Source organism: Bolinopsis microptera, chromosome 8, assembly GCF_026151205.1.
Source record: "Bolinopsis microptera isolate Bmic1 chromosome 8, MBARI_Bmic_1.0, whole genome shotgun sequence".
NCBI lineage: Eukaryota > Metazoa > Ctenophora > Tentaculata > Lobata > Bolinopsidae > Bolinopsis > Bolinopsis microptera.
The window spans coordinates 14,356,875-14,367,803 of record NC_087079.1 but is presented as its reverse complement, the minus strand read 5'-3'; the positions used below and the strand labels follow the sequence as shown (position 1 = coordinate 14,367,803).

The window sequence follows — 10,929 nt, the reverse complement described above, 5'->3', positions numbered from 1 at the left end:
AGAAAATCAATCGTTTTTGAGTAATTAAAAGTCGAAATTGTAGTTACGTTACGGAGTGACTAGATAAATTTTCAGATTGTGGTACACCATATTCTGACTAATTTTTATCTCAGGATATTCTTGAAGTTTCATTTTGACGGCTTCCAGGCATTTATAGACGTTTTCCTTTCAATAATTAATCAAGAAAAAAGTGTGTAATTGCTAAGGAATAAAAAAATTATGAGGCTTTAAAATTTTGGGGATGTTACGGAGTGAATGTTACGAGAAGTGACGCATCAACAGTTCTTCTCATTCCCTCGAATTTTTCATCATTTTGCATCTGTTCCTGGCTCCTAAATAGTAGAATTCTTTTCAAAATTGATAGATAACACTTTAAACAAGGTAGACACACAAATTTATGATGTTGAAATAAATCAAATCTGGTACAATTCATTAGTTCTTTGATCACAATTATGATATAAAAATTACGCTCATGTGATAAAAAATCAACCCTGGAGTCTACAAACTCTGTAAATTTCCCTTAAAAACAGACATTTAAATCACTGTTGAAAAATATAAACAACTGCATAAAATCAGTTCATTGGTTTAAACTTTCTACATATTACTCGTGTTAAGATTCGTTACGAGTGCAATATCATAATGATGTTTAAAAATCTGGGCCTTATTGGTTTAAAGTTATATAAACTGTACAATGTACACAGTTTAACGGAAAATTCAAAACCTTTACACCACTTATAGGCAAGTTCAGGTACTTCAAACTCTATTCTTTCCCTGTTCCCGCAAAAGCTTTCGGCATACCAATAACTCCTTTCACGTCACGAAGTTCGTATTCATGGACGACCTCTTTGTCAGGCCATTCCAGATTGATTCCAGGTTTTCCAGTGGTACAAGGCACTTAACGGTAAGGTTACTGCTGTCTGGCATTGCCATAAATTTTCCGGGTTAAAGTTTTCGCCCCTCCCAGTTAAACAATCACGAATTGATCAATGTGGTAATTTCACAAGCTGAAAGTTTTAAATGTTTGGAATTGTAAAACAGTCACAGTATGCACTCAACAATGTGCTTACACAATAATTATCGTTATCGTGAAGCACAAAGATGCTTGCATATGTCATGCAGACGTTTGTTCACAGGGAGTTTTTCGTCCTAGCGCGTATAAAAAGCATCTTATTTTTGCGCGCGCCACCACTTTTGAATAACGTTTTCGCGCTTTCTACATTACAAACACTATTTGAATTTTATTTCTATCGATGATTTCACGTCATGGCTTCCTTCAGTTTTAATTCAAGTTTAAAGGTTTAAATTCACTAATACCTAAACGATTTACAGAAGTCTACAGTACATCGACCGAGACGGAAAAGAGTACTTCTACAAGAACGACAAAACCCACGAAACCAAAGATATTGCGAAGAAGTTGACTCTTTTGGGACACTTCATGCATTACATGCACGAGCATCTGCTAACAGTACGTGCACGTTTTAACCGCTGACAGATTATTTCTGTTTGCAAGGATTTTAAATTATGTGTTCAACCCATATTAAAGCGAATCACCATTCCGACTTAACCAACATGATAACAAAGATGTCCGGTTCTATTATACGGTTTATATTATATGGTTTCGCTATTATATTGTTTTCGCAATTAATACAATAGATACTTCAAGTCTTCAAATGCAAGGGAAGATTTAGAAGAAGTATTAAATGAAGATTCTTTTAGACTGGAAGAGCCAAGCCCCCTCAAGATGTAGACAACTTGGCAAGATGGCCGTGTCTCCACTCCTGGTTCAGGACGAGCACTGCTATTGTACTCTTCTTAAACAACGGGACTCTTCAGGTATTCAATTGTCCCACCACGTACCCAAACTTGTTTTTGATAATTGAACTGCGTACTTAGCAAAGTAAACAAGTCCATTGTATAAATATACCTTTTTCACTGCCCGATGATTACCCTAATTATTACCCACACCTTAATTGAGTCAGTAATTGTTCTTTATCTGATATGATGTATTTTCAGTTGAACTTCTTCACGGACCACACAAAGATTATCCTCTGTCCGAAGATATCCGCTGTTTCCTACATCAATCCACAACGTGAAATGAAGACCTTCACATTCGAAAACATCCAGCGTCACGGGGCTAGCCACGAACTAAACACCAGGTTGAACTACGCCGTAACGATAATACGCCGGATGATGGCATCCGAAAACCAGGTCGGGCGGCTCTTCAATGAAAGAGATGGACATTGATAATGGGAGATTTGGTAAAATGTGTGAGCGTCTGCTTGAAGGTGCTGGACTTGATAATATTACGCCACCCAGGCTTGTTGTGTCGTGAAAATCGAATGCTAAGCGGTTTATACAGCAGAAATATCAATGGTTGTGTTGTTTCTACACTTGTGAATTGAATGGGATTGATTTCCGGGCGGCTCTGATGAAAGTGACAAATTTATACTATTTTTGCACTTCTGAAGAAATGAAAGGCTTCTGCATGGAATAATTTTCAAACAAAGAATTAGTTATTTTAATTTAGACAAATTGCTGCCTGACAGCCCATTTTATTTTGGAAATTCCAAAGAAATTCTGTGCTGGTGCCCAGTTTTATCTCCCTGTTTCAAAGATATACTTATATGACCATGCTTACGTTGGAAGTTAGCTGTAAAAATGTTGAGCGAATCCCCGCCTTACCCACTTTTTACCTTTCATTGCTGGACGTGGCGTTTCCTTATCTTAAGACTTTTCCTCCCCAAACCAACGGAGGTTTTGCCTTGATTATAGGAGGAACTTGACTAAGTGTGTTGAGCGAGTTATTATGTGTTTCTCGTCGATTTTTGACTAGTTTCTTTTTAAGATCGATTTACTAATGACGAAACTAACATTATTTCTATTTGAAATTTCGATTGATTGCCTCTTTATATACGATTGTAGTGTTATTATTGTTAAACTAGAAAGTTTATCATATAGTTAATATTAATAAATCAATCCGGTAGTATCATTAGTTAACCAAATTTCCTTTTAAGAATCCAAGTTCATGACGTTTAATTGAAGCAGTCCGGATTACTTATACGAATTAAACAATCAATTCATGATAAAATATAAATGTTAATGCGTATAAATCAACTATTTCACACATCTCTTATTTTACAACGCTAATGATTTAGCTAAAAATATATCAGTCTTAATAATTCAGAAGTCCGGCGTCCCGGGGGATTATATTTCGCTAGTTTTACAATAATTATATCTTACAAAATTTCATCATGCCAAAAAATCTTCCCTTCGGACAATCATATAAAAGTGGAAAGATAAGATGAAACATCAAGATGGCATTAAACGTTTATTAGATTAAAAGAAAAACAAAACGTGGAAGATTTTACTTAACGGATTGTAATATAAAAGTTTTTACATCGCCACAGAAACATGACTCGTTTGCAGGAAAACGACAGCCAGCGCCCAGTAATGGGCGAACGAAAAAGGGCAGTTCACTGCAGGTCAAAACTAAGCAGTTATTCGAACAACATTATTTAAAATGTAGATTAATGTTAGATTCATAAGATTGTAGAGCTCTGTTCACCTCTATCGAAGAAGCAACTAGAGTATATTATACTGGTTCATACCGAGTAATATAATTAAATGCATCACAATACGATTCCTAGCTGTTCTCACTATAATTGTTTATAATTCCAATACCAATAGATGGTGAAGAAAATCAACGGCAGGAGACCATGCAGAAATTACAAATTTATCGTATATGAACATATAATTCTAGATTTCTAGCTTGCTGCTGCCCGATCTTTATCTGATTGCACATTAGCCCTCTTTATTCTAAGGGATTTCCGTATTTCTTCTCCCTTGACAACTATGTCTTCAAACATGAGCTCTGAAAGAATTTCGTTAGTGATGAGTGACTTTTGAAAAATAGTTTTTCAGAACAAAATTAAATATACGAACGAATTGAACGGACAAGCGAGCGCTTGAAATGAAACAAAATCAAACCCGGTGACATGTATGCATGTATGCATGGCGCGCAAATAAGACAATGCGCGGAGATGTCTATATAAAATAGAGACGCCGATTCCAACTTGTTCTGCCGTAGATTGTACTGGCTAAAATTGGGACTGTCCCACTGACCATCTACCGGTTACATTCGTCGAGTGGAAACGTAGAAGGATAATTGAAAGTTACTTTAAGGTTATTCCGTTTTTAGCAGTGGCTATTAAGAATGAGCCTCAAACACGGCTGGATGTGGATGAGACATTACTGATCCAGTAATGGCTGTTTTACTCCATCAGCTAAATATTTAATGCGTGATTCGCGGCGCCAGGTCATGTAAATCTTCACAGCTTTGTAGATCCTATATAAATAAGTGTCATTCCTATCTTGGAATGTAACTTACTTCGAATATCTTCAGTGGTATAAGTTTCGTTATCGTTCAGTGGGTCCATAAAGGGTTCCGTTATCGGCTGAAGTTAAGATACAACATTTATTTACTTTTTATTATTTTTACCAACGGTTGAAACACCAGACCACACTATAAATCATTAAAACAAGATCAATATCAAAATACTCTGTCAGCACATACCACCCCCATATTTTACCGAGGACCTTAAATATCTGTTTAACACTGAGTGTCCCGGTAAATCGAGTTTAAACTTGTCTAGTCTAGATCAACACAATTTAGCAAAACAACAGATGACGTCATGACATTATTAGTTTAATAGTAATACATGACAGTAAGTTACATGATAATAAGAATAGTTACCTCATCATTAGGTTCTCTGTATTTAACAAAGTACTCGTGGGAAATGGACAGGTCTGCAGTCAGCCTAATCTCCGGCTCGTACACAAATATCTTCTCCAGTAAATCTCGAGCAATCGGGCTGGTGTTGTGAATTATTTAGTTGATTATAGTTAATTATGTTGTTAACTATTTACTATTAAGTCGATTGGTTAAAATCAAATAGTAAACTTAACTTTCCTTACAAGAATTTTCATGATAGAGAAAGCGAAAAGTAACCAGAAAATCGTTTAATTATGAATACTTTACTGCTATAATAAATGTGTCGATAAAAAAAATCGATAAAGATTGTTTTAATAGAAGGCAACTAATTAAGAAAGATGTTTAAATCGTAGTTCCCAAATTTTCTGCACTCCTTATGTGTTGCAATGTATTATACACTGCCACATGGTTTATGGTTGCCATGGCAATAACCACTCTCGCAAAGGAAAACTAACAGCTGTTTAGAGCAGTAAAAACGTTCTAACGCTAAATGATTGCTGTATCTTGACACCACGTGACATGGACACCACGTGACACCAAGTGACACCACGTGGTAGGTGACAGCTCTATCTTGACTTGCTAAATGATTACTATAAACGAACGAGTTGGAGCAATAAAGTTGCCAGAAAATAAAGTGTTACACACCTGCATTCACTGAACAATTCGGCGAAGTCGGATCGTGGGTAGTATTTCAGAGAACTGATAAACCTTCTCGCCTGAAAGAGGGCAAATATTTAGTAAGGATGTTGGTAAACATTTAGTAATGATGTTGGTTAAAGGTTGTAAAATAAATTACATATTTGAACACTCGTCTGAGATATAATGCTCGCTTCAAGTAATAAGTTAGTTGGATTATCATCTACAGGATTGTTCGTAATCTATATGATGGTACTAATATGTGATTTCACTATTGTGAAATTATATGTTTTGAACTATGATTTATTTGTCCCATTTGTTACTGCAAACTACAATTTGAAGACAAGAATACTGTTTCCGTTTTGCGAAATTTTAACTGTGAAGCTTTACAAGTTAAAAAATGCGCGTGGGCGTTATATCAGAAAATAGTTACTTCAAAAATCAAGCAATTAATTTTAATTAACACTGGTCGTTGGCCGAAACACAGGCTACTGTAAATTAACACAGTGGTACCACGTCTGAAATACTGGGGGGCTTGCCAGCATATACACTATAGCACCACGTACAGTACGACCAGTATTTTTTTAATACACTCACCTATTTTTAGGAAAACTGACAAACATTTCTCCAGCTACATAAATATTTCATGAACTATCAAGAGAAAGGAACGCCGCATGTACATTCTCCACATTCTTCAAAAAGGTCTGCTGTAATGATGGTTTAGTGCACACTTGCACACTTGCACCCCACTACAAAGTGAGGAATGCAGCATTATCTGCAAGTTTGTGTGTCAGGTTTCCTGTGCAATGTAGGAGTGTAGTATGCAAGTGTGTAGTGTACTTCTGATGTAATCATGTGCAAACAGATCAGACAAAATGGAAGCTGATATCGTACTTAACTATTGTAGGAAGCATATAACATTTTGACATTTGTACACTGTTTGTACACTGTGTTTGTGTACTTCAGAAAATTAAGTTGGGATGATGCAGTAGAAATTATGTTATCATTGCAATTTGATCATAAGTATTATAGTGTCATATTATAGTGTATTATAGTGTCCTATAGAAGGTCTCGGTAGTTCACTGCACACTACACTTGATACTACATTTGCCTGCTACTAACTACACTAAACACTAAGCACGTTAGCTGCGTTATTTTAAGAGGTGTTGGAGACGCAACATCGGGTTTCCTTATTACCCTGGATCGATTACAATTACCATAATATGCCATTATGCATATGAAAAATATGGCACGTGACTACTTCTCCCCCCATACATGGTATCTTAATTGAAATTGATCCAGTGCAGTGTAAGGAAATGTTGCCGCTCTTTCCCCCTCCATTTAGTCTACTCTCATCACAACTAGCACAACCGTTCTATTACACTCTACAGTTGAATATAAGTTAAATATATATTATACAAGTTAAAATATAATAATCTCCAAAAGTTTACAAGGTGACCACACCGCATCAGGGTAACTGTAGAATCAACGAGTTACATTTTACACTGTAATGTCTACTGCAAGCACAAGAGAGAATCACCACTTCAGCACTGCAGAATTTTTACAAGTGATTTGGATTTTCCGCCATGGACGGTACACCGCCGGTTTTTTGTTTGACACGGAATCAGGCATAACTAATAGTATGTGATTTCGTTACAATACATAACTCAATTGATCGGCGAGCGTAAAAATGAACACTATAAGAACACTGATCTGTAATTAGCAAATGTTTTACACTGTATAGAATGATGAACAAGACAGTGTTAGTGAGTAGCTGGGGTGATAAGCTCAAAGCGTGGGGAGTAGCTAAACGTGGGGTGAGTAGCTAAACGTGGGGTCAGTTCAAGTGTTGGGTTCCTATCAAATCTTAATAGTCACCACCAACACACCACCGGGTAAGATGATGATCTAGAACTGGAAATTTATACGATCAGGGCGTACATGACCCTTTGGCGAACATGCGATTTGAACTATCTGCTATCATACTCAAAAGCTGGTCCGATTTGCCGATATCAATCAAATTATACCGGTTAGCCGGATTTTGCCGGACAGGAAACCGGGTGTTAGGAAGATCATATAAAAGGGGACTATTATATATGTAATTACAAATGTACCATATACAAAAAATACATCATGTATAGATTTGAATACATCGATATATAGGATCTTAGTGAGAGGTATAGAAAACATCGTAATGATTTGACTGTCCAACATAATTCATTGCTAAATATTATTATAGTGATAGTGAATTGTTAATTATTTGGAGGTAAACTATCAAAACAAGCACAATTAACCGACTAATTCATTAATTACCATTTATAATTCGATCAATATTTAATTCAGGGTACATAATTTGGGATTTTTATTTTACAAACTTCTTAGAAGTGAGACGTGACAAAACTTAAATATTACCAAATCCTTTCTCAGGAAATCAGGACAAGGATTTAATTCAAGGATTAACTTTTTTTCTTGAAAAGCTTTTTCTCATAAGAATTTATGTCCCAACTCCCAGAATTCCAGCTAAGACAAGTAGCTCTGCCTGGCTTTCTCTCAAGTAATCTTTGTTCCTACTCAATTTGCAAAATGGTTAAGCTATCTCGCGTGGGAAGTGCAAGGACCTAAATTAGTTTTACGACTTCTGCAGTGAAAATTAAGGGGGGTGCAATGGGTATTTTTTTGTGAAACTTGATTCGAGATAGCAGTTTGACCAACAAACTAGGACCAGTGGACCGAACATTTGTGAGGGGTCCCGGACCCCAACCGCCAAACGGTGCGCGCAGGGCAGCACGCCATATTTTCCAAATTAGGCCCAATTTAGCCAAATCACCCCTGTACATGCCCCAAACCCAGTTTATGTGTGCTCTACTCTTGTAGCGTGGTCTCCTGAACTTGAACTCGTATATGAAATTTCATCAAGATTGGACAAAAAATGACTGAGTTATGAGCCAAAAACCATATGCCCATATTTGGGCATACGCACCAAATTTGGTAGATTTCGTCCCATAAATTGGTCAAATATCAATATTTTTGAATGAAACTTACTTTATATGAAAGGTAAGCCTAAACTACATACTCTCTGTAATTTATAGCTTTATATCTGTTTAAATGTGGATACTAAGGCGAAAAAACCACAAAAAATGAACTAAATTGCCCATATCTCGGTTCGCGATATTCGCGGAATTGATCTCACCAAAATTGTAACAACTCAATCAGTTTTCAAAATTTTTGCATGAAATTTTTGGAATCGACTCGAAATCGCATTTCGACCTTATTTTAAGAACGGATTTTTGATTTAGGCCTCAAAAAAAATTTGGCGGCCAAATTCCAAAATTATATTACAGAAATTCAGAATTTGGCCGCCAAATTTTTTTTGAGGCCTAAATCAAAAATCCGTTCTTAAAATAAGGTCGAAATGCGATTTCGAGTCGATTCCAAAAATTTCATGCAAAAATTTTGAAAACTGATTGAGTTGTTACAATTTTGGTGAGATCAATTCCGCGAATATCGCGAACCGAGATATGGGCAATTTAGTTCATTTTTTGTGGTTTTTTCGCCTTAGTATCCACATTTAAACAGATATAAAGCTATAACTTACAGAGAATATGTAGTTTAGGCTTACCTTTCATATAAAGTAAGTCTCATCCAAAAATATTGATATTTGACCAATTTATGGGACGAAATCTACCAAATTTGGTGCGTATGCCCAAATATGGGCATATGGTTTTTGGCTCATAACTCAGTCATTTTTTGTCCAATCTTGATGAAATTTCATATACGAGTTCAGGAGACCACTAGCTACAAGTAGAGCACCATAAACCTGGGTTTTGGGCATGTTCAGGGTATTTGGCTAAATTGGGCCTAATTTGGACCAAATATGGGCGTGGCTGCCCTGCGCGCACCGTTTGGCGGTTGGGGTCCGGGACCCCCTCAAAAGTTCGGTCACTGGTCCTAGTTTGTTGGTCAACTACTATCTCGAAATCAAGTTTCACAAAAAAATACCCATTGACCCCCCCCCTTAACAATAATATTACATCACATCCTTTCTCAGGAAATCTGGAAAAGGATCAAACCAAGTTATCAATTTGTTAGTTGAGCAGCAATTCTCATAAGAATTAATTAAATTGTGTCTGTTCAGCTCCTCCCTCATCCTAGCTGATTAGCGATTGGCTGTTACCTAATCTTTGTTCTTACTCAATTTGTAAAATGGTTAACATTTCTCAAGGGTGTGGTGTAAGGAACTAAAATCATAACTGCAGTTAAATAGTGGTCGCTTCACTCGCTCGGCATTATTTTGCTATTCTTGCTTAAATTTTGTTCCTAACGTGGCTCAAATTTTCTTAAGGTCATTTCTCTCAGTAGTATCTGGGATTCGTGCACTTATTTTTTATGAGATAATATAACCATATATAGTCCATACAACATTCAAAAAATAATAATTATTTGTGGTTCTGACTTCTGGTTGACCCTAATTATGGTGGTTGACCCTAATTATGTTGACCCTAATTATGTTTTGTAATTTTGCCCATAATAGATCAGAATCCACTATTAACACAGATATACGTGGATTGGGCTTTTGTTATTATCAATTATGATATTAATCCCTATTGCTTATAAGCCATAGTTAGTAATTAGTTTGTCATGCAGGTCTGAATATCAATTATCAAAGCACAATAGTTCCCGATTCAGGGCAAAATTGTACCTTTAATCTTTATAGCATGCAGGCGCACTTAATCACTGGCTCGTTCCAATTAAGCGGCACAGTAGTTCCCGATTCAGGGCACAATAGTACCCTGATTCGCATGCAAGCATATTTCATCACTTGATAGTTTTTACTAGGCAGCACTCTGAAAAAACCTGGCTCGGAGCCAAAACTGGATCGTAATATTAAACGTGATAAAACCACATTTCTCCACATTTCATGGTACCCTATTCATTATTAGCCGAAAATATTTGGACTCGAGGCTTCCTTTTGTGATGCGGTCTCGGAAGGCAGGCCTCCCCTTTGCAACACAAGCTCAGAAGCGAGAGCTCTGCCCTCAGAGGAGTGAGAGGTACGTATCGAGATTGACTCGGACAGAAAATGTTCAGTCACACTTTTCTCCACGTTTCATGCTACCCTGTTTATTATTAGCCATCATAGTAGTGTAATCAATAATCATATTTTCCGCCACAGCTAATAAAAACGTAGTGAAAACCCGAAATTTTTCAAAGAATACTAATTACAAAGAAAACTAATTACAACACTACAAATCTATTACATTTATTGAGAATTACGTACATGGTAACATGATGGAAATATTTTAAACGGGTAATATCCTGTCAAAACCCAGGATATATAACATGAAGACTTTGTTGTAACTTTGTATGAAAAGCATTAATAACTTTGACAATCCAAGAGTTTACTCATGACAACTAATGAATTGCCAAATTATGTGACACACAATATGCTAATATGCATATTATGTGACACACAATATGCATATGTTTGAGATTATGTGACCTTTAATTAGTTTATCTCCGAG

At 36.3% G+C, this 10,929-nt stretch overlaps 2 protein-coding genes across 2 annotated transcripts in view; one reads left to right on the top strand and one right to left on the bottom strand.

The window, feature by feature from the left end:
• The first annotated feature begins 1,098 nt into the window (after positions 1-1,098).
• On the top strand, positions 1,099-2,976 carry LOC134820172 (serine/threonine-protein kinase PLK1-like). Its single transcript, XM_063830393.1, has 4 exons — positions 1,099-1,121; positions 1,330-1,465; positions 1,717-1,833; positions 2,014-2,976. The coding sequence occupies exons 1-4, from the start codon at positions 1,099-1,101 to the stop codon at positions 2,242-2,244; spliced, it is 507 nt and encodes a 168-aa protein (XP_063686463.1). The 3' UTR covers positions 2,245-2,976.
• Positions 2,977-3,076: 100 nt separating this feature from the next.
• The window catches only part of LOC134819517 (uncharacterized), an 80,624-nt gene continuing 72,771 nt past the window's right edge, over positions 3,077-10,929 (bottom strand). Inside the window, exons 8-11 of the mRNA XM_063829482.1 lie at positions 5,417-5,487; positions 4,754-4,871; positions 4,388-4,454; positions 3,077-3,871 (exon numbers count right to left, since the gene is read on the bottom strand). Of these exons, the coding sequence (XP_063685552.1) occupies positions 3,765-3,871; positions 4,388-4,454; positions 4,754-4,871; positions 5,417-5,487 (363 nt within the window). The 3' untranslated portion in view covers positions 3,077-3,764. The remainder of the gene's footprint in view (positions 3,872-4,387; positions 4,455-4,753; positions 4,872-5,416; positions 5,488-10,929) is intronic.

What these genes read in the sequence shown, in the direction of transcription:
- LOC134820172 (XM_063830393.1), top strand. Translation starts at nt 1,099, where the DNA reads ATGCTTGCATATGTCATGCAGAC. An exon ending in CTTGCATATGTCATGCAGAC is followed by an intron (nt 1,122 to 1,329) that starts GTTTGTTCACAG and finishes AACGATTTACAG; the next exon opens with AAGTCTACAGTACATCGACC. An exon ending in TGCACGAGCATCTGCTAACA is followed by an intron (nt 1,466 to 1,716) that starts GTACGTGCACGT and finishes AGATTCTTTTAG; the next exon opens with ACTGGAAGAGCCAAGCCCCC.